The sequence below is a fragment of the Macrobrachium nipponense genome, chromosome 12, assembly GCF_015104395.2.
Source record: "Macrobrachium nipponense isolate FS-2020 chromosome 12, ASM1510439v2, whole genome shotgun sequence".
Classification (NCBI taxonomy): domain Eukaryota; kingdom Metazoa; phylum Arthropoda; class Malacostraca; order Decapoda; family Palaemonidae; genus Macrobrachium; species Macrobrachium nipponense.
The window spans coordinates 106,109,717-106,134,045 of NC_087205.1; the positions used below are offsets into that span (position 1 = coordinate 106,109,717).

General features: G+C 43.7%; 1 protein-coding gene across 1 annotated transcript in view; it reads left to right on the top strand.

Moving 5' to 3' along the window:
• The first annotated feature begins 2,099 nt into the window (after positions 1-2,099).
• The window catches only part of LOC135224738 (protein RCC2 homolog), a 37,681-nt gene continuing 15,451 nt past the window's right edge, over positions 2,100-24,329 (top strand). Inside the window, exons 1-3 of the mRNA XM_064264060.1 lie at positions 2,100-2,416; positions 11,488-11,707; positions 13,702-13,952. Coding sequence (XP_064120130.1) covers positions 2,240-2,416; positions 11,488-11,707; positions 13,702-13,952 — 648 coding nt within the window. The 5' untranslated portion in view covers positions 2,100-2,239. The remainder of the gene's footprint in view (positions 2,417-11,487; positions 11,708-13,701; positions 13,953-24,329) is intronic.

Below are 24,329 nucleotides of genomic sequence, written 5' to 3' on the forward strand. Positions count from 1 at the left end.
GAACCGCTGAATTAATGGAATAGAATTCATGATACCTATAAAATTACTAACATAATATCAGGTAAGCATTTCGAAACAATAACACTAACAGTAGATTAGAAAAAAAGCGGATCATTGAATAAAAAGTAAGTCTAGAATAGGTAGAAGAGTATGCACTTCATACAGTAATCCAATCTCTGGCAAAATCACACATTTCAGTTGTACAGTTTGAGAAATTCGATTAATAAAGAATGGAGTAATAGTACCATGATTATCTCTATAGTTAAGCACAGGGAGCAACCGAACAAGGCCTATTAAAGGGAAACAACCGAAGGCCGGGTTGTATTTACAGGCTTATTTTCTAGCTAAATCAGTTCCTTTTTACTGTAAAAATTGTTAGTGCCATACTGGAATAACACATTCAAGGATTCGAACATAAATAGTTAATTACAACTATTTTCTCTATAGTCAAATAGAATTGGATACTTCTTAAAATATTCTGGATTCTTGGATACGTAAATGTTCACATAAAAAGCTAATCAACCAATAGCAGTTTTCAGTTAGATATATATAAAGTTTGTCTAAATACACATGAAGACGAAAATTAAATCACTTGAAGTAGTGTGGTTGGTATAGTCACCTATCCAAACAATTATCAATGACTCAGTATTACCATAAAATTAATAATTTCTCTATGGGTGACTTGCTACTCAAGAGAAAACAGACATCAACAATAAATTTTAAATATGGGGTTCTATTTAATAGGGTCTATTCTCTGTGAATAATACTAAAGGTGTAACGTTCTTTTAGCTTAGTTCAAAAGAAACTGTGCTTATTAAAACCATAATCTATAAACACGTTTCTAGGTTTAAGTAGTATAAAAAATATATAAGTACAAAGATAGTTTTTTAAGTATATCCAACTCAGCTTGGGTTATTTGTAGGTAGATCAGCGATATTATTACACAATAAAAAAATAAAAAAACAAGTACATCATATCACGTTAATCTGACATGGATGGAAATAAAATCAATGCATGTAAAAACGTACAAAATGACAGGCACATTTATCTGCGATTTTCAGCTGACTTACAACGCATTTGCCACATGAACTCTGAAAAACCATTTTAAGAAAGTTAGATTGTAAAATATAATAATTCCTGCACAACACTGAAGTATTCTCAGCATTATCGGAGGCTTAGCCCATTAATGGAATATTACCTTCCGAGAAGACTGATGTCTATGTAGAAGTGATTGTTAGTGTCAGGATTAATCCAGGTTAGTGTTAACGTTAAGATAAAGTAGTAATGCGCAAATTAGGAAAATTTTATTTATAAGCAAGCTTAAGGACATATCACAGTGACATAATTTTGCTATAAGATGCTCCCTCCACATCGTAAGTCAATGTCCTTTGAAGTTTAAACTGCAGCGAAATGTTTCATTCGGACATGCAAATTTATTTGCGAGTTCATCCTGAAAATGTAACATTTTCTATAACATTACATTATGAATAAAGCAATAGCTTAGTTTATCACCATTTTGCTTTTTCGATTTTAACCTATCTTAAGTAATACTGTCTAGTACTTGTCATAACACAAGCACTGTTATTCATCATCAAGTAGTGAATGGTAGTATTCTCTTTTATTTTTTTTTTCTACGAGGTAAGTTCACAATGAATTGGAATGGGAGACAGGCACAGATGGCGCGCTGTGTATGACGCTAAACGTAAACAAAAGAAAAGGGAAGCGTCAGTGGCTTATTTGAAACAGTTCACACGGCTTTAAATGCATCATTATTCATTTTAAATTATTACACTTCATAAATGGTTTTAAAGTTGATTTTGGAACTTCGTTTTTAGGAAGATACTCCAAGTGAATAAGAATGTAATAAAATGTGGTGTTTGATAGTTCTTTATACGTTTTCCATAAATGTATATTCATAAATAAACATAAATATAATAATATCGTCATTAAATAATGTAATATATAATTATGTTATTATTATTAAAATATTATTATTCGCCTCACAGAATAGTTAATTTGAAGAAAATAATGACATTTCAAATAAAATACGAGTGATAAGTGTAGCAGAAGAAGTCGCTAATGAAATATTTCGGACAATTTGCTTATGTGCCTCATCGCTTGTCGGGTGCCGGGAAGACAACAGCTCAGCCAGCTTTTATTGTTAAAAAAAAATTAAGTGTTGATACAGCCTCTCTCGCCGCGCCGTTTTTCTGTGTTCCACGCCGTCTATACCCCCAAGATGACCCCGGAGAAGAGACCAGCAGAGGACGAAGAGGAGCAGGAGACCAAGAAACTGAAAGAAGATCCGCCGCTATCGGCTAACGAGGGATCTGCAGAAGCATCGCTCCTGCAAGATGACACCAGTCAGGACAGTGTCGCCTCCGATTCGGCTTCCTCTTCGGATCCAGAGAAGAAGGTAATATTGCCTTTGGATGCAATAGACGCGATGCACAATTTAAGAGGTGCAATGAAGGAACCGGCCTTAGCGTAAAAGGCTGCCCTTTAATGCTCATGGGAAGCTTAGCTAGCAATTTATTTTTTTTTTATTTTAGACCCGGGGCAAGTTGCTAGGTAGGGATACCTACTACCTAGGTTGTCTTAAGTAACGTAAGTAAAACAGGGATAGCAAGGAATTTGCATGAATTTCAACAGCTAAATTAGGTAATGTTATGAACAGTAACTAAGCTACTGACTAAATCCGGGCAAATTCATAGGATACGTCCAATCAGGTAGGCTAGTGGCGAAGTTTCGTTGCTTAAACCCATTGTAACTGTATTGTAATGGTTTGCTTTTAACACTACTGTGTAATATTTCTAAGTAATTACTCCTTACCTCTACTTTTATTGGTAGATCTAGGGTACTTATCCGTGGCGGTCTAGACTATGGCAGTTGCGGTTTTTCTATGCAGTTTTACCCCCTGAACGAGAATTTTAAGTATATTTATTCGGACGACTGTAATTAACCCCCCAGGGGCCAGTACTAAACACGGCAAAATACATTGGACTTGCACGCCCCAATCCCGGATAGGATGGTCGTATCCCCCGCGGATAATTCCTTGCAGTCCGTTCGGACTGCTTCTGTAGAAATACCCTTTTATCTTATACTGTATTCTAATGGTTTGCTTTTTACACTTTACTGTGTAGTATTTCTAAGTAATTACTCCTTACCTCTACTTTTAGGTCTTTTGATGTAGCGTTAAATACGGAATGGCTAGCCTCTACCATAGCGCGACCACCTTCCTGAAAATTGGAAATTATGGCCTTAATTTGTGACTTGGGAGAAAAAAATTTACTTCGAGAGGAAAGTAGAGGTCCCAAGGTATTGCTTCGATGAACGCTGGCTCTTGACCAATGTCTTTCCTGGGTTACGGGACGTGTTAAAGTACTTTTTTCAGGAAGGTGGTCACGCTACGGTAGAGGCCAGCCATTTGGTATTTTACCCCAGGAGATTAGGTTGTTTTGCGTCTGTCAAGTATTTTTAACTTCCTATCACTGTCCGACATGGTTGGGGATGCTTGGAAAGTTTGGGTTTTGGGTGTGGGAGAACACTCGTAAACCAACCAGACATGTTAGTTATGGAAGCATTCCTGGTAGTAAGCGCTGAGTGCATATGGTGATTGAAAGAGAGATAAAATGTGGTTCGGGGTAAGTAGATGGTTCTAACAGACAGGGTGAGAGAAGATGAGAAGCAAGAAGGGGGTAAAATGACTGAAAGTTATAAATACCCTTACCTTTAGCATTGTAGTGTAAACAGTCTATATTCACTTCGTATTCTGGGGGCGAGAACACTTTTTTATATTTTTTTGCCGTAATGTTGACATAATTTAATTTTAATTAATTATCTTAATTATTTCAATAATATAAATTGAATACACGATAATTGACAGAACACTTCACAATTAACGGAGAAAGCAAATCTGCTTATAGGATAAGAGGATTGTGATGTTGAAGACAACGAATCTCAAAATGCCAAAGGTTGGAAACCACTGCATTAACCTAAGCTCAAGTAGCTTACGACATGTTTTAGACATTGTGGGATAGTAAACTGAATAAAAAAGTATTGAAGTTTTGAAGGAAATGTTTATTTGATTTTTAATGCAGATTTACCAAAATTGAGTATAAAATGGCAACTAAATTGCTTGAAAATACATTCTTGGATCCATCGTATAACTTCTGTTATAAAAAATTTGTATTTGTTATTTGTTCATACACGAAACAAACCTTCGGTCTTAACATTAGGATTTACTAGCGCCAAGCTGGAAACCGGTAGAATTAAAATTACACTTGTGAGATCCAGGGACTAATGGCATCTATACCAGGTCACGGGGCATGTATACCCAGAATGCCCACGGCTACCTGTGACCCATCAGTTATTTTCCTACCGCCTTTAAGATAAGACGTGTTACTGTCTATCTCATTTAAAGCCGGTTTTTCAGTTTGCCCGTTCTTTATCCATTTCATTTTTTATTTTTCATTCCTTTTCTTTCTCCAAGTGTGATCAGTGTGTGGTAAGAGTGTATACGTGGTATGATGGAGATTTTGCTCAACATCGGGATCGTCTACCGCTTCGAAGAGGAGACAAAGGAAATGCCCAGGAGTCAGTGGCTTCCCTTGTTCTAGGTTCCTAACCTCGGTTGTCGACGGATCCTCATCCAACGTGTAGTAGGTGCAGGGAAAACGTTATGTAACGGTTACTAATCCGTGTTCTGTTTGTCGCGGTTGGTCGGTGGAACAGTGGAAGAAGTTCTATGGGAAAAGCCAATACAAAAGAAAGGGGGTGACGCCATCTTTGGATGACCAAACCTTACCGGCTTCTTTTGTATCGGTAATAAACCAGGCTGCTCCATATGTTTCTTCCACCCCTGATTTTTTGAATTGTTTTCTCATACCCCTTCGGTTTCGCTAGCGGTTCTGTATCGGAAACGTCAGGAGGGGGCCTTGGGTAATTTTATGAATAATTTGCACTCTCCTTTGTTCCCAGCAAGTAGAGGGGGAGATCCGCCATCTTTGTTCCAGGCTCCTGCTACGCAAGCGCATAGGTTAGATGGTACGTGGTCAGCGCTAGGCCTACCAGGCGTACCAACCTTGGATGGTCTGCTTGCGCATTATATGACGTCACGGTTCCAGCAGGGGCCGGCAGCGCTGAATGGTTCCTCATCCCCCGGGCTTGCAACTTTATGGGAATAATGCCGCTGTTCTCCATCCCACTCAGTATTTACAGCGATGCAGAACGTGTGAGGTAATTTGGCAGCAAACGTGCGGTTACCAGCAGAAAACCTCTCAGTCTCTCCCTACGAGAGCGATGACGTCACAACATACGTCACACTCCTGAGATGGCAGGCGTGATGACGTCACAGACCGATTCTCGGCCTTTTTCGCTGCACCCAGACGCTAATACGCTTCTGATCCGTCAATGCAAACTGTAATGCAGAAGTTACAGGATATAGAGGAGCTTTTGAATGAATAAGAGAGACAAAAAGAAAAAGTGTGATTCGCCTTCTTCGTCTTCTTCCTCTAGTTCGGCGTCATCGCTAAGTCCGATAACGTCACGGCGAGCGCCAGTCAAGCGTTGGAGGAGGATTCGGGAGTTCCTAGCGGATCCTCGGGCCAAGAGGAGAAGAATCAATTCTTCCTCTCCTTCGGACGAAGACTGTCATTTCCAAGTCAGCAAGAAGGTCGGAAAATCAGTGGCTATTAAGCACAAGGTTGCCAGACGAAGCCGTTCGCAAGAGTCCGAACAAGCGAGAGAGGTGACGGACGGCCGGCGAGCTAGCGGCCGACGGCGGAGTTGCCAGTTCGGATCGCAAAAACTGCGATACCTCTGGTTTAAAATCGACGTTGGCGGCGAAAGGTGCAGCAGAGGATTGGAATGCAGATATCCAGTTTCGCCCTAAGGCCGTTCAAAATACGTACGAAGGACGATAAGGCTCCTATTTAAAAGTACAAAAAATAGAGAGTTGGCAACCTCGGCGGATACGTTCGGGGAAGCAGTGTCCGTCTGGATAGAAGGCCGAGGCCTGGCTCGCCGACGCTCGAAAACGATGCCAATGCTAATAAAGACGAACTTACCTCTGTCTTAAGGAGCCTTCATCTTGGAGATCTAGACGAGATTCTCGCTCTAGATCCGTGAGCAGAGAAAGAGTGAGACGTTCTCGTTCCCCTGTCTGACTATCTGGGATCGAGCCAACAGCGGCCAGCAAAGATCAAAGAGGGCCAGAGGCCGTAGTAGGGGCAGGCGGCCGTGGAATTCCGGGCCGTCTGTCAGAAGATAGAGGCGAGACAACATCTCTCGTGACGGAGAGTGGTACACTAGAGCCGGAGGAAGGAGCAAACCAAGAGTTTCTGGCCTCGTATGCAGAGGTTATTGATTGATTCGTCAATTCACTAGGCCTTTCGGGAGAAGACAGAAACACCGGCCAGTATGCTTCCTCCTGGAATTGACATGGCGTTTGGACTAAAGAGGGATACCAAGGTGTCGTATGAATTGCCTTGCTCGAGTCATGCGGAATCGGTCTTGCAACACGTAAACGCAAAGATTGCAGGGAGGGATAATTCCTCAAGATCTAATAGATCATTTAAATTTATTCCCCCTCCAATGATAAAGCAAAGGAAATATTATACGACACCGAAGGTCCCTTTGCTGTCTAGACAAATGAACCCTAATGTTGTAAGGTTAAGGCCTGGATTAACCTTGGATCAGGTTAAAATGGAGTGCCATTCGATGACGTACCAAGAGGCTGCCACGTTAGAAGCAACAGCTTCTTCTGTCTTTCAGGCTGCGTCCTGGTTAGACCTTTGGTCAACAGCAGTGGCGAAAATTGCATCCTCGGAAGCAACAAGGAAAGTAGTAGATGAACCATTGTTCATTAGATTACTACAGTCAGGGTCCAAGGCGATTGCGTACCTGACAAACGTAAGTGCCAATGTTTGGGCAAATATCCTGCTAATGAGGAGAGATGCAGCATTGGCTAGACTAAGCCGCAATGTGGATTTGGATTCCCTGTTAGCAATGAGGAATGGGGATATCTTGGAATCGCAACTACTGTTGCCAGAGGTCATACTGGAAGAAGCGATAGATAGAAGAAGGATGGACACTAACGATAGGTTGGTGCAACAGGCAGTTAGGAAAACCTCTAACAGTCAAACTATTCCTTTGGAGGGAAGACAACAGCAGATGTCTCGAAAGAAACCAGTGAGACATAGCATCCCTAATAGAGTCACAAGACCCTCTTCCCCAAAGAGGATAACTCATCGGCCCTTCACAATAGAAACAAAAGACAGGAAGGGGCAATAGGGGAAGGGGGAGAGGCTCAAGAAGATAGGATGGGCGCCTCCCATCACTCGGCCACACCAGTGGGGGGTTGCCTGGCAAATCACTGGAAGGTGTGGCAGGAACTAGGGGCAGAGCAGTGGGTGGTGGATGTTCTCAGGATCGGGTATTTGATTCCGTTCGAGGTAACCCCGCCCCTGACAGATCAACCATTACCCCACGTCACTTATGCCCACAGATCTCAGAAGGCCACTATTCTGCAGGACGAAGTGAAGAAGATGATGGAAAAAGGAGCTGTGCAACAAGTATGCAGTCCGACAAAGGCTTCTACAGCAGGATTTTCCTGGTACCCAAATCCAACGGGGAGTGGAGGACAGTAATAGACCTGTCAACGCTGAATCTGTTTATAAGGAAAACCAGTTTCAAGATGGAAACTCCGAAAACGGTTCTACAAGCAGTCAGAATCGGAGACTTTATGCTGACAAGTCGATCTAAAGGACGCATACTTTCAGATACCAGTCCATCAGTCTTCAAGGAAATTTCTCCGCTTCAGTCTTGCAGGGAAAGCTTTCGAGTTCAAGGTCCTGTGCTTCGGATTGACAACGTCTCCTCAAGTTTTTACAAGAGTGTTCACCCTCGTGTCGGCATGGGCGCACGCTCAGGGGATCAGGCTGATAAGATATCTGGACGATTGGCTGGTGATAGCAAAGTCCAGGGAGAAATTACTCAGGGACAGGGCGACCCTCCTGCAGCTTTGTCACAGCCTAGGTATTGTGGTGAATCAGCAGAAGTCGCAGCTGGATCCAAGTCAACGTTTGGAATATCTGGGAATGGTGATAGACACAACACAAGCCAAAGTATTCCCGACAGACCAAAGAGTACAGAAATGCAAACAAGTGGGTGAATGCCTTTCTGGGAAAGCAGACACAGCAGCAAGACAGTGGCAGGTGGTGCTGGGAATCCTAACCTCCCTGGAGAAGCTAGTACCACAAGGAAGGCTACACCTTCGGTCCCTACAATGGAGGATGAAGGAGTTTGGTCACCAACAGTAGATCACCCGTACGAGCAAATTCCCTTGTCGGCAGAAGTGAGGAAAGACTTGCTGTGGTGGGTGGACGACGACAATCTGACAGTGGGTGTCCCCCTTCAACAATCCTCCCCAGACCTCTTGCTGTTCTCGGATGCATCACTAGAAGGCTGGGGAGCCCATATGGAGGAGTTGATGGTGTCAGCAAAATGGAGTTGCAAGGACAGAGAACTCCATATAAACGTGCTGGAGTTGAAAGCAGCTTTCCTGGCTCTACAAGAATTCAGGGAGAGAGTAAAGGGACACTCGGTGGTATTGATGTCAGACAACACCACAGTAGTAGCTTATATAAACAAGCAAGGAGGCCTAGTTTCTCGGCAGTTACATGTGATGACAGTTCAACTTCACCAGTGGGCTATAGAGAACCTGGTAGACATCAAGGCCAGGTATATTCCGGGAAAAAGAAAACATAGTGGCCGACAAGTTGAGCCGCAGGGATCAGATTCTGGGAACGGAGTTGGTCCCTACACCAACAGGTCGTGGACAGGATGCTCATGTTGTGGGAAGGACCGATCATAGACCTATTCGCAACCAGTACAACAAAAAGTTGGAAGTGTATTGTTCAGTAGTCCCGGACGCAGAGGCAGCAGCAGAAGATGCGCTACAACACCCCTGGGACAATCTGGACGTGTACGCATTTCCTCCATTTTGTCTAATCCGTCAGGTTCTAGGAACAGGGTAATGCGGTCTCAGAACCTCAAGATGACCCTGGTAGCCCCGTTATGGCCGAAAGCAGAGTGGTTTCCAGACCTACTGGAACTCCTAGTAGATGTGCCAAGAGAGTTACCTCCATGGAGCAACCTTCTGTGTCAGCCTCACGTGGAGAGGTACCACCAGTCGGTGAAGTCCCTATCGCTTCACGGGTGGAGACTGTCAAGTATCTCCTCCGAGAGCGAGGGTTTTTTCGCAGAAAGCAGCAAACTCAGATGGCAGGTTGGAATATCAGAAAATCATCTGCGACAGTATACCAAGGGAATGTGGTCAGCATACTGTGATTGGTGTCGTAGGGGGAACGTGTCTCCACTCGGTACCACTATTCAGCAGTTAGCGGACTTTCTGATATATCTCAGAACAGAAAAACATATGTCTGTATCTGCAGTGAAGGGGTACAGGGCTGCTCTAGCCTCAGTCTTACGAATGAAAGGAGTGGACATATCGTCTTCATGGGAGTTGGCCATGCTGATGAGGAGCTTTGAACAGTCATGCCCACCAAAGGAGCTAAAAACCCCAGATTGGGATCTGACCAAGGTACTGAGTAGTCTGACAAAACCCCCTTACGAACCACTAAGGCAGTCCACGGATAGGAGCCTGACCCTGAAGACAGTCTTCTTATTGGCCCTGGCTTCAACCAAAAGGGTGGGGAGCTACATGGCCTCTCATATCTCATAAAGCACTCGAGAGGTTGGAGATCAATGGTGTGTGAGTTTGTCCCAGAATTCGTGGCAAAGACCCAAAATCCAACAATAGTAGACGGCAGATTCGACTCCTTTACCATACCTTCCTTGGCAGACTTTGTAGACAACGACAAAGCTGAAATGCTCCTGTGCCCCGTCAGGGCACTAAGGGAGTACTTAAAGAGAACAAGGCACCTCAGGCCGGGTGCCAGAGGTTGTTCGTAAGTACAGGACGGAACAAGAAGGAAGTGTCCAAGAATACAATATCATTTTGGCTAAGGGAGACAATCAGAAATGCTTATACTGCAGAAGACAGAGGGTCAGATAGCCAGGTGGGAGCTAGAGCTCATGACATCAGGGGTGTGAGTGCTTCCCTAGCATTTAAGAAGAACATGTCTGTGGATAAAATTCTGAAAGCTGCGTGTGGAAGCGCCAAACAACTTTCACCTCATTTTATTTGAAAGGATGTTGCCCATAGATCCTTGGACACCTTTTCCTTGGGTCCAGTGGTGGCGGCCCAACAAGTGATATAGTTCATCCAGTGCCCCTGGCGGGTCAGTTTGCGTCTAGTCTAAGATGAAGGTATGAAAGTAGAATGAATGGGATGACTGGTCTTTTTTCTTTACTACTTTCTTCCTACTCCTTTAACTACGGGCAATATGAAGGAGGAGTACCGTCATGTGCTGGAACGGACTAGATGCAGGTGAGATGGTCAGCCATACTGTGAAGCTATCTTAGCTGATGATATACTTTTCAGTAGCAACACACCCCTCTGGATAATAAGGAAAGAGGGGTGAAGGTCGATCCAGTCGCAAGGGACAAGAGTAAACAGTAGAATGGTATCTACACCCAGTGGAGGAAACCAATAGATCCGCTTATATCTTTGGTCCTAGGTTCATTGTCCATTCTCTAGAATTTCCCTATATATTCGGAAATGGATAAGGTGGCAAACTTCCAGTCAGTTGTAGAGACTTACCTCCCTCCAATAGTAAGTCTATCCTAATGTTAAGACCGAAGGTTTGTTTCGTGTATGAACAAATACCAAATTTGTAACTAATTTGTATTTTTCATAACTAACAAACCTGAGGTCTAACAGTTAAAGGCCCACCTCGAACCACCCCTCTAGCAGTCTAACTGGGTTAGAAATATAACTGATGGGTCACAGGTAGCCGTGGGCATTCTGGGTATACATGCCCCGTGAACCTGGTATAGATGCCATTAGTCCCTGGATCTCACAAGTGTAATTTTAATTCTACCGGTTTCAGCTTGGCGCTAGTAAATCCTAATGTTAAGACCTCAGGTTTGTTAGTTATGAAAATACAAATTAGTTACAAATTTGTTATTTTTAAAATCATTATAGTAGTACTTTCAATTGGAGTACTTTTTATTGTATGGATAGGACTTTCCATGTGTGTTTTTAAATGTTAAACAGCGTACTGTTATGTGATTAGACAGAATTTAACCTCATGTGTTGTATGAAATGTGATTAGACAGAATTTAATTTCTCATATGTTGTATGAAATTTGGTTAGGTATCAGAGCAATATTCAGTTATTGTTTATATTTTTTAAGGGTAATGTTTATATCCTGGTTTTAAGAATGTTGATTTCAAATATACTGAAATATTATGTAAGAAGCGTTGCACAGACATGCTTTAATAAATAGTTTATACAATATATGTAAATTACTAATGCTTAATGTTTATTTTGTAGTAATTTATGTCTTATTGATGTTCCAGAGGCTCAGTATACCTGAAGAACGTGGAACTGTTCTCTTCACTGGATGTGCTCAGTGGGAATACATAGGCAGAAGAAATCTGAACAGTGTTCCATCTTTGATTCACTTTGTTCCTAAACACATTTCAACATTTAAAGGGATAAAAGTTGCCTTTGTTGCATCACACTGTACAGCTGCTCATTCTGTTATTATAACAGAGGAGGGAAAGGCATTTACTGTTGGTAAGACTGTGTTCTTGTATTTGTTTTGTTATAAGTAAACATTGCACTAGATATGATATTTCTACCACTTAATGAAAGCACGTTAATTTTTGCAGTTACAAATAGTAATATACAGTAGTTTACCCTGAAATTCAGTTGCTTATTACCTTTTATTTTGAGTAGAATGTTTCTTTTATGTCTTAGCACCATCAGTTATATTATTAAGGATTTTTTTTTAAATTTCTCAACGCAATCAGTTATGTTATTAAGGATTTTTCTTTTTTATTTATTTCTTAACACCATCATTTATATTATTACAAAGCCATTGATCATATACCTACGTATGTTTTTCTGCAAAATACATCCAGATACATCAGTTACTGAGATTGAAAGAAAAACTCCAATGCATACATGCCAGTGGATTTCTCATCAGCCTGCTAAGCATCACTGCTTTACCTCTGTTCACCTGAAGTCCAATGTGGGGTATTCGGGATTGTTTTTGCTGTGCCATTAATAATTACGTAACTATTTTTAATTAGTCATTTTTGTTCCCTTTTATTCCCTTTAGTGTGCTGCCCCTTGAGTCACCATATTTGCCAGTGCATTACACACTTCTCTTTTTTTCTTTTAATGTACGTATCAAAAAACTACCCTGTGTCTAGGGAGGGTATGCTTAGCTATGGCAAGCATACTGGGTAGGCACAAAAATTGTTGCCAATAAAAAACATTAAAAAACAAGCCTAGTTATTACAGTAAATTGTGTTACTAATAATAATAAATTGAAAAGATGCAGAATTATCAGTCTTACCAAGCATACATAACCAACACCTAATACATCTTATATTATATAAGCTCTGTTATACCTTTGGGAAATAATTACCTCTTAAAACATTCGTCAACCTGTCGGCCATTTGCAATGAGTGGATGTAAACAAAATCATAGCCTTGTGGCCTTGCACGGTATCACACACAAATAACTATACAGCTCCCCTGAGAGGAGGTAAGAGCTTGGGTACAGTTTCTCATAAAGTAACGTAGTTTATTTATTAGTAAATTTCAGACTGTGCAAACCCATGGCTGACAAGTAAAAAAAGTCACTTGTATAATATCAGATTTTGACTAGAATCATACATTTTTCTCTACAAAGTTACTTAAAAATATCTTTCAATAAATGTGTGATGGTACATAGTAAAATTGTTTCTTTCCACAAAATATCTTTGTAAAATAGGAGGGCATCTTATGCAACTGTGCATCTTATACACCAGCAAATATGGTATTTATTTCTTTTACTTAATGGCTAACAACTAAAATATCCCCCATTTTGTTTTCAGTCCCAGTGCATCAAGTATCAGTAATTTTCTGTGAGTTTCAGTAATATTCAAGCTCTAGTAATTTGCAGTATGTACAGAATTGTTGTACAGGGTTTGTTTTGTTTTGTGTAAGGGATGCATGTATATTCTAACCTTTCAACTCTTGCCCAATTCTTATTTGTGCACTTTGAAAACTAATCACCATTTATCTTGTCACAGTAACGTTGGCAAATACCGTTGTACATTTGCCAATAGTCCCTTGCATACACAATATTCTAACTACCTGAGTACCAGTTTCCAGCTGGCACTAGATGATTTTTCCTAATGTCAAGACCTCAGGTTTGTTAGTTATGGAAAATACAAATTGATGAAAAATTTGTCATTGTAGTGTGCCCTACATTTAAGGGCCAGCTGTGTTCCCATTTGAAATTAGTAATATGTAACTAATTTGGTACCAAGCCTTAATTTGGTACCAAGCCTCATTGACTAAACCGATTCACCAAAGATTACACGTGAAAGTTTTCAGGTTTGTAGAATTAGCAAAAATTCTGTATGTGCTCTGTCAAAATTTTAGATTTTTTGCTAGACACTGGTCATGAACATTGATACCTCCATTACCCTCATGACTTAAAACATTGAGCTGATGTATGTGTAATTTTGAAACAGGCACTATCAAACTGATGCATGTGTAATCTTTTTTTTGCAGGTCGTAATGAAAAAGGTCAGTTGGGAGTTGGTGATTCTGAAAATCGTGCAGGAATAGTTCCTGTTGACAGTCTCTCAGATTTCACAATAGTGCAGGCAGCAGTTGGCCGCAATCACACGCTCTTTTTAACTGATCGAGGAACTGTATTTGCTTGTGGTGACAATAAGTCTGGTCAGTGTGGTACGGGAAACACTATTGCCGTTATCAATGTTCCATGCAGGATAAGCTTTAAAGAATCAAGAATCACAAAGGTAGGTTGCACTTTTTCTTGTAAATTTGGTTGTATTGCAGGCATCAGTTTTTTAAACCTTCATTGACCAGAAAGATGTCCTTGAGTACTACAAGTACAACTTTTATTGTAGTGTCTTACCGAACAATTATAGAGCCGTGATTTTGATTTCACGAGCGGCAGGATACTAATTCAAATTTAGCGCGTCGGCGTCGCCAACACTGGTGGTGATGACGTCATCTCCCTCCACTCGCGGGAGAACCAGGTACAACTGCCCAGGTGAATCCAATTCTTTTCCTGCCGGCGTCGGTGAACATCGGTGGTCGGTGCGGTTGGATGACTTTGCTTCGCTTTTTTTTCTGGTGGAATTGATCTTCGGAATTGGTGAAGTACTCTTTTTGGCGTTGTTGTTATTTTGCTTTTTATTTAGGCGTTGCCATGTCGGATTCTAGTCCGTCGGGAGTTAGGTTTTGCATCTCAGGATGTAAAACTAGATTATCCAAGTTAGAATATGATTCTCACACTAAATGTGTTAAGTGTAGGGGACAGGTTTGGTTCAGCAGATCGAACATGTAACGAGTGTAGTTGATTGGACTGATTCTCAATGGAAGTTTTTTAGTTCATACTCGGAGAAATTAGCTAAAGACAGAATTAGAAAAGCAGCGCTTAGGGAAAGTAGACTTAGCTCTGCTTCGTCTTGCGATGCATCTGTTCCTTCTGTTTCTCCTCAAATTGTTATGTCTCCTTTAACTACACCTCCTATTCCTCCTACTAATCCCACTTCTCCGGCTTCCCGTGTAGTTTCTTCCGACACCATTGCCAGTCTGGAATCGAGGTTAGATCAGAAATTTTCGGTACTAGCGAATACGGTTTTGCAACTTGGTAATTCAGTTAAGACGTTTTTGGAGAAAGCGGCCTCAGGTAAGAGTGTAGTTGAGGGTGCGTCTGTCTGTCCTGACACGTCTCCTAGACAAAGGTCACTGTCCAGCTCCCCCGCACCGGGGAGAAGACATACCGGAAGTCCAAGGGAGTCGATCGGGATTTGCCCACAGACAGGCGCCTCTCTTGTTGAGCCTGTTGCGCCTCAACAGGGCTCGGTTAAGCGTTGGAAAGGTGTTGCGGTCAGACGCCTTTCGAATGATTCAAGCGATTCGTCTCCGGTCGCGCGGCGCTCTTGGCGAGATTCGCCCGTTTCGCGTCCCTTAAAGAGGCGTTCAGGCGCCGATTCTTCGCCTCCTCCAGTCAAGCGGTATAAGGAGCCTGAGAGTAGGGTTGCGCCGCGGCCGTTAGCGGCTCGTTCGTCGCCTCAATCTGTGCCTTTTTCGGCTCCATCTACTAGTAGAGATTGTGGTTTTAGCGCTGTAGCTAGCAGTTCTAAGGGTGTTTCTTAGGCGCTTTTTTCGTCTGTTACGCCTGATGCGCCTGTTTCGCCTCGAATTTCGGCGGCTCCGAGCGAGGCGCAAATAGTTTTCCGCCTCCTGCTGAACATTTAGGCTCTTCCAAGCCTTCGTTAACTGTTTTTGATTCGTCTCTGGCGCCTTTGCGCAAGCAGTTAGAGATGTTAACCACTGGATGAATGAGTCCAACCAAGGGTGGTTCGAAACCTTCAGATCCGGTTGTAGTTCCGTCTACTTCTTCGGCGGTATCGGAGAATGAAGAAGAAGTAGAGGAGGAGGATTCACATCACCTCTCGTGTTATTCACGTCTCCTTAGATTTCTTCTGGTATCTTATCCAGATTATTTTGAGAAAGCGGCTCCGCGCTCCCCAACTTCGACTTTTTTGATGAGGAGGAAAACTTCAGACCCTCTCCTCCCAAAACTTGTTCTATCTAAAGCGGTTAGACATTCGTTGAAAGAGACGGAGAAATGGATGTCTATGAAAAGAGACTTAGGGAAGGCTCTTTTTGCTTACCCTCCCTCTTAAGTTGCTTCGTAAGAGGTATAGGTTTTATGTAACTGGGGAAGCTCCTTCTCTGGGAGTTTCTGCCTCCTCCCAGGGAGACTTCTCCAGTTTAATCGACTCCTCTAGAAGATCTGCTTTCGCCGCAGCGAAAGTTTTCTTTACAGCGCCTGAGTTGGACCACGTTGTAAAGAATCAATTTAAACTTTTGGAAGTCTTTAGCTTCCTTGATTGGACTATTGGCGCTTTAGCGGCCAAGATCGAAGACTGTCCTTCTCTTTCCCAGGAGTTAGCGGAGGATTGGATTGGTGTTCTGGTCCTGTGCGGACAAATCCATTAGGGATGGATGTGATGAGTTAGCTTCGCTCATCGCCTTTGGTACCCTTAAGAAAAGGCAACTTGGTGCTCCTTTGCTTCTAAAAGGGTTACGTCCCAACAGAAGTCTGCTCTCTTGTTTGCTCCTTTTGTGAAAGATAACCTCTTTCCAGACGATGTAGTGTTGTCAATTTCGTCTGCGCTAGATAAGAAATCTACTTCGGATTTACTGGCACAGTCTACTAAGAGACCTAAAGCTCCTGTGGAGACTGTTCCTTCGGTTTCTCCTCTGGCCCAAGCGCCTTTTCGAGGGAGAAAACCCAAGCGCTTCTTTGGCGGCGAAATCGAATTTGCGACCTCAGTCTAAGGCCTCGGCCAAGGTTAACAAACCTTCCAAATGAAAGCTCGGTTCTTCATGCACCAGTGGGAGCCAGGCTGGCTCTGTTTTGGGAGGAATGGGAAAACAGAGGAGCAGAAGCCTGGGTAGTGCAAGTACTCAAGTTCGGCTATCGTATTCCTCTCGTTTCACCTCCCTCGCTCTCACCTGTGCCAATTCCATTCCAGGCATACTCTCGGGCTCAGACAAATTTCTGGCGCTAGCCGCAGAAGTGGAAGCGCCTTGTTCTCAAAGAAGCGATAGAACAGATAGAAGGGGATTTTCCTCCAGGCTTTTACAATCGCCTTTTTGTAGTTCCCAAGTCATCAGGGGGCTGGAGGCCTTTGGTTTTGGATGTGAGCGCCTGAACTTGCATGTCCAGAAAACAAAATTTCATATGGAGACCACTCGGTCGGTTCTGGAGTCCATCAGACAGGGGGATTGGATGGTCTATCTGGACATGCAAGACGCTTATTTTCACATTCCGATACATCGCGAATCTCGGAAGTACCTGAGGTTCATGTTCGAAGGCAAGGTGTTTCAATTTCGGCGCTTTGCTTCGGACTAGCGACCGCTCCTCAAGTTTTCACCAGGGTTCTATCCCCGATAGGAAGCTGGCTACACATATTAGGAGTAAGAATCTCCCTCTATCTGGACGATTGGCTTCTCCGGTCCGGAATCAGAGAGTCGTGCATGAAGGACCTTGGAACAACTCTGGATCTTGCCAGAAAGTTAGGAATTCTGGTCAACAAACAGAAGTCCCAGTTGGTTCCATCTCAGAGCATCCTTTATTTGGGGTGATGATTCTGAATGCTCAAGTTTTTCGGGCTTTTCTGTCCCGAAGACGGGTTCAAGGCTGTCTGGAGACAGTTCAGGAGTTCTTGGACAAAAAGGTAAGTTCTGCCAATCAGTGGATGAGGCTCCTGGGCAAATTGACGTCAGTGGAGAAATTTGTGACGTCGGGGAAGGACTGCACATGAGACCTCTGCAGTTTTTCCTGAGAGCCTCTTGGTGCAGGAAGACACAACCAGACTCGATTACCTTTCCTGTCACAGATCAAATAAAAGAGGACCTAAGGTGGTGGCTCTCTCGAGCAAGGTTGGAAGAAGGGTTAGATTTACGACCATCCTCCCGAACCTACAGTTCTTTTCCGACGCATCGGACACAGGTTGGGGAGCCCTACTGGGAAATCAACGGACTTCAGGAGCTTGGTCGGAGAAGGAGAAGAAGTTCCACATAAATGTAAAGGAACTGTTAGCAATTTTCTTAGGCTCAGACAGTTTCGGAGCTTAGTAGAAGGCCGAGTAGTGGCAGTGCATTCCGACAACTCCACGGCTCTCTCGTACGTGCGGAAACAGGGGGGGACTCAGTCTTTCTCTCTGTACGAAGTAGCCAAGGATCTCCTCCTGTGGTCAAACGAAGCGAAGGTTCAGCTAGTCCCGAGATTTGTTCCGGGAAAGATGAACGTCCTGGCGGACGAGTTTAAAGTCGTCAACAGCAAGTGTTACCTCTGGAGTGGACTTTGGACAACAAGATTTGTCAGAAACTTTGGCGCCTTTGGGGACGACCGTCAATAGACCTGTTCGCGACATCGAGGAACAACCGTCTTCCTCTCTTTTGTTCTCCAGTCCCAGATCCTCTAGCTTGGTCGGTGGACGCAATGCTGTTGGATTGGTCGGGTCTGGAAGCTTATGCATTCCCTCCGTTCGGTCTAATAAGAGAGGTGCTGAACAAGTTCATGTCGCACAGCAATGTAACGCTAACGTTAATCGCTCCCTTTTGGCCCAGGAAAGAGTGGTTCCCGGACCTTCTCCAGTTGTTAGTAGACTTCCCCAGACTTCTTCCTCCAGAGAAGTGGCTTCTCAAACAACCTCACTTCAAGAGGTTCCACCAAAACTTGTCCGCTCTAGCTCTGACAGGGTTCAGACTGTCCGGAATCTTGTCAGAGCGAAAGGATTTTCAAGAAGAGCTGCAGAAGCTATCGCTCGTTGTAGGAGAGAGTCTTCTAACAAACTCTATCAAGGGAAGTGGAGAATCTTCAGAGAGTGTGTAGAAGTGCTAAAGTCTCTACTTCTGCGACTCTTTAACAGAAATAGCAGATTTTCTTCTATTTCTAGGAAACTCTAAGAAACTGGCTCCTTCGACGATCAGAGGATATAGAGCCATGCTCTCTTCGGTTTTCGACATCGAGGTTTGGATATTTCCTCCAATTCAGATCTGTCGGACCTCATTAGGTCTTTCGAAACCACTAAGCTCCCGCAAGTACAGTGGCTTGGAACTTAGATGTGGTGCTTAAGTTCCTCATGGGGCCACCGTTTGAGCCTTTGAAGTCGGCTTCACTCAGGAACTTGACTAAGAAGGCACTCTTTCTTATTGCACTAGCTTCTGCTAAGCCGTGTCAGCGAATTGCACGCTATAGACAAAAGAGTCGGTTTCTCTCAAGGCAATGCTGTATTTTCGGTATCTTTGACCTTTCTAGCCAAAAATGAGAATCCTTCTAATCCTTGGCCGAGGAGTTTTGTGGTAAGGAACTTATCTGATTTGGTTGGACATGAGGAGGAAGAAAGGCTCTTATGTCCAGTCCGGGGGGGAGGGCTATTAAGCAGTATCTGTTTGCCACTAAGGGTATCAGAGGACAATCTTCTAAGCTCTGGACCTCGGTTCAAAATCCCTCTCGTCCTCTTTCTAAGAATGCTATAGCGTTCTTTATTAGAGAGCTTATCAGAGAAGCTCACTCGCAGTCCGAGAACGACAATCTTTCCGTTCTGAGAGTTAAAGCTCACGAGGTTAGAGCAGTGGCAACTTCTTTAGCATTCAGAAAGAATTATCTTTAGCTTCGATTCTTCAGAGCACGTTCTGGAGATCGAATTCGGTTTTTGCGAGTCATTATCTCAAAGAGATAGAAACGGTTTTCGAGAATTGTAAAACGTTAGGTCCGGTGGCGGTTTCTGGCATGGTGTTGGGAGAAACGGCACAGGGGTCGTCACCTCTATGCTAACTTTTCACCTTGAATAGGTTGTCGAGTTCAAGGGAAGCTGGGGGTACTGAGTACCTGGGATACTCACCAGTCTGTTAGGTCAGATTTTACAATGGTTGGGTATATATGTTTTTAAATCTGGTGTTGTGACAAATGTTTTGTATGATTGAATTTCTGGTCTTAGCCCAGGGCAAGGGCAATCTTTGTTGTTACTATCCTCCGTCAGTCAGCCTTGACTCGCTTGAACTACGGAAGGATTCCACTCCTGTAGAGGCTAAACTTTGGGCAAATTCCAATTCCTCTACAATAGTAAGAAGAGCACCGACCAGAGGCAGTAACAGTCTGCTGTAGCTCTCTTACAAGGTAAGGTACAACAGACACCTTGAGTGTTTACTGGTATTGCAATAAATGTAACATTTAAAAATACTAGTGGTCCACTGAATCCCACCTTCCCAATAAATGTGTAATCAGCTCTATAATTGTTCGGTAAGACACTACAATAAAAAATGAAATTTTCATTATTAAAATGAAGTTTTATTGTATACTTACCGAACAATTATGATTATACCCACCCTCCTCCCTTAGGTGACGGACGGACGGGCAGAAAGAATTGGATTCACCTGGGCAGTTGTACCTGGTTCTCCCGCGAGTGGAGGGAGGATGTACGTCATCACCACCAGTGTTGGCGACGCCGACGCGCTAAATTTGAATTTAGTATCCTGCCGCTCGTGAAATCACGGCTCTATAATTGTTCGGTAAGTATACAATAAAACTTCATTTTAATAATGAAAATTTCATTTTTCATCACAAGCTCATCAGTCATATAAGTATGCCCACTTTCATGGTATTAAAATGACCTCAAATGAAGACTAGAAAAGCCCCAGGGCTAATTGGAATGAAAAGCTACTCAATAAAGCAGCAGAAGAGCCTGTCATAAATGAGCTGCCTTAAATGTATGAAAACTTACGAAGGGAAGAAATAGGACAGGAAGAGTGGGATAAGGACTTCACAGAAATGTTATACAAATGAAAACGATGCACTGCAATGTGGTCATTACAGGATAATAAGACTACTTAGAGTGCTATGTGAAAAGGCTAAGAATTATAACCAAAATAGGTTATTGCCAGTTTGGCTTGATGCCTAAGTGATTAACAACAGGGAGCAAAAACTTGTGGTGGGTGTTGGTTTGGAAAAGGGAAAGTATTTAAGCTTTCTCTGTCTTGAGTACCCTGTGATGATTTCAGTCTAATCATAATAATGTGGAAGGGAATGCATGCTGCTTGTATATTCCTGTATGTATACAGTTTTTTTATTTTTTCGGTCTTATGTACTGTCAGGCAAAATCTGGTGGCAGAGTTTCAAAATTTTTTGTTCACCTGCCTGATGCACGATTCATACATTATTTATCGATTTTTTTTCAAAGATGGAAGAAATCATATGTAATGACATTAAAAACAGTCACTGATAGCTTTAGAACATTATGTTATATTATTGTGTAAAACTATTTTCCATATAGCAAAATTGACGTGAATGAAACGAAGTGATAAAAAAACATCATATCACAACCATAGATATACATTACCAAATAGATAGGAGACACCTATCACTAGTAGTATTGCATAAACATAGTCCTTAAATTGTCATTTCAATATTAAGTTGAAGGTAGCTATCAAATTTAAAAACAAAGAAAAAAAGAATATTTGTTCCGATACGTAATACAAACCTGAGGTCCTTTAACAATAGGGATATACTTTCGGCATAGCTAGAATTACGGCCGTTGAATCTTAAACAAGGTGGTTAGGCAGTAACTACCATGGGGCAGACTAGCTTGCCCGGATGTAAACACTCCACTTTACTTTCGGCCGTCTTCCGAGGAAGACGTGTGTTTGTGAGCTCCGGCTGACTGGTCGTTAATCTTTTTTCTTGGTGGGATCCTTTTGGTTTATTTTTGTATTTAAATAATTATGCATTTACAGTGTTTGCTATTAATAATAAACAAAGGTTTGTCCTTGGTTTTTCAATTAATTTTGTGATAGCCTTTGTAACCGCCCCTCTAGTTGTGTCAAGAGCCGGCGGCTAAGGCATGCCAACTTATTTATATTCTTTCGCCCTTTAACACTGGCTCAGACCTGCATGAGGACGAGATATGTATTTATCGTGAGGATGAGACATGCATTTAACATAAGTGATATTGTTCCTGTACCGTGACATGTATTCATCCAGAAATTACGCTTACGCTTGGGAATTACCAAGGGAACTTCAAGGTTTTTCAGTGTTTTGTTGTTATGGTAATTTCTCTTCTCCTTCTTCCTTTCACTTACTATCGGAAGAAGGTAGAAGGATGGGCGTGCGGTGCTGATGTTGGGGGATCTCCTCTCACTTCGGAGGGCGGCGCCCTTGGATGTGTGAGGAGTAACCTCATTACTTTAATATTTTTTTCCTTATTTTACAGACTAGTGGTGATTGTGTTTTCAGCAGTATTGGTTGGATGCTCTTCATATTAGTGATCCTAACCTTGGAATTGTACCTATGACTGGTAGCATGTTGTGTACAGATCCTCGAGTGTGTGCACTGATCCCCTGCTGATAATCATTTTCATTACCACTACTACCCGGGAGTTATGTCTCTGGACGAAGCTGTTGTGCTGCCCTGTGAGGTTATCTGCTCCTGATGGTAGAAGTCTGGCAGAAGGAGAAACCGAAGAGGAAGAGAGCTCGTCAAGTGACGTCATCCTCCTCTGCTAGATCATCATTTCTTTATGCCTCCCCCACTTCAACTTTTAAGGCTTTGCCGTAAAAGAGAAGGTGGTCTCCCCCCAAAAGAAGTCTCGTCCCGGAACTTCTAAGGGTCTGTCTCGCTCCGATGAGACAGGTGGGTCTTCCGTGGGTCCTCCTGTTCCTTCGGGAACGGGGCCTGTCTCTCCTTCCTCGGGGAGGAAGCAGATGGGGACCATGGAGGGTACCGGCCACTGCCAGTATCTCCTCTCCCGGTTCCGAAGGTTCCACCTCCGGACCCGGAACCGTCTCGGCAGCCCACTTGCAAGCGTTACTGAGTGTACGGTCACAGGTGACCGTGCAGCCAGGGTCCAGACTGCGGAGTTTGCTCACCGTGTCAGGACCCAGGCAAGGAGCGGAAGATGGTAGGTAGGGTCGCTCGGGTGACTCGCCAGACCGGCGATGGCTCTCGCAGCGATCGTCCGGTGCCCAGGGTTGACATGACGTTCCCGCGGGTCCGTGCACGCAGAGACTTTTAATTAATTCTTTTGTTTCAGAGACACCCCCACCCAGACGACGGTCGCGTTCGCACGACCGACCAGTCTTGGGGGTGGCAGACGCTTCACCTGCCAGGTAGGAGTTTCGTAGCCCTCCTCGAGGAAGCGTTCTCTCCACTGCTACTCCCGCAGGTCCCTCCGGACAGTTGCAGTTGGGCCGTGTTGCTTCGGCAACTGCCCCAACTCCGTCCTGGATGGAGGACCTGTCGGATGTCCTGAGGAACTGGCGAAAAGGAAGATGTCTCCGTCGTCTTCTGCCGCCTCTTCCCCTTCGACTTCCAAGGCCCCCCCAGCCGAAGAAGAAGAAGGTAGCCTCCTCCCCCACTAAGAAGTCTTGCTCAGAGACCTCTAAGGGCCTGTCCCACTCCCGTTGGTCCCGTTGCTGAATAATCACAGGTTCCATGCAACGTAAAAGCACCATACAAACAAACAAACAAATCACTCCGGTGGGACAGTTGGGGCTTCCGCTGGTCCTCCTGTTCCTTCGGGAACGGGGCCCGTCTCTCCTTCCGCAAGGAAGAAGATGACGGGGACCGGAGGGGTACCAGCTAACACCGGTACCTCCTTTACTGGCGCCAGAGGTTCTGCCTCGACGCCAGGTACCGTCTCGGCCTCTCGTTCGCGAGAGGTACCGAGTGTACGGTCACCTGCGGGTTATCGGGGAAGGGAAGAGGAAGCTCTCTTCTCTTCTACGACACCGGAGAGGAGTTTATCAGGTGGCGGATGATACTTCATTCTCTCGACCCCCCAACCAAATCCTGATTTTGTCCGACTTTCGGGTCAACCTTTGCTTTCCAAGGCTTCGGTCTCGGTCTCAATCGAAGACGTTATTGCCATGGAGTCTGTTATGAGCCCCTTAAGCTCAATCCTTCAATATGTGGGTCCTTGGCTGTCTTTTAATGTATATCAAGGACTCCGGGTTTGTTCCTCCCGATGCTCCTCTTTTTGAGAAATTCTGCTCGTCTGTTTTAATGGCTTCTGTACATCAGAACGAGCTTGCTGCTTTAATGCAGGCCTTTCTTGTTTTTCTAAGGCGTAGCCTGTATTTGTCGCAGTTACCCTCCTCTGTATTGGAGATTCAGAGACGCCGTTTGTTTTCCTATTCTCCTTTTGGCGATTCCCTATTTGATATATCTGAGTTTTCGAAGGAACGTCAAGGTGATGCCTCTTCCCAAGCTCACTGGGCCTTATCAAGGGCTTTTTCCTCTGGTGTTCCTCCCATTCCTTCAAGGAGTAAGCGTAAGTTTAGTGCCAGATTCGTACCTTCTGCTCCGGCCCAACAACCTCCTCCTGGCTCGTTTTTCTAGAGTTCATCTCAGGTTTCTGGCGCCTCAGCTTCCTCCTCTGGTGTTCACTCTTTGAAACGCTGGAGAGGTTCTTGGCGTGGCTCTAAGGGCAGGGGAAGAGCTCAACCTCCAGGTGGACCACATTCTTCTTCTTCTTCTTCTTCCTTGCCTCTGCGTAAGAATTTTCGGAAGTAGGCTGGAGAGAGCAGTGGATGCTTGAGTGGTGGAGGTCCTGAAGGTAGGTTGCGAGTTCCCTTTTGTTTCGAGACCTCCA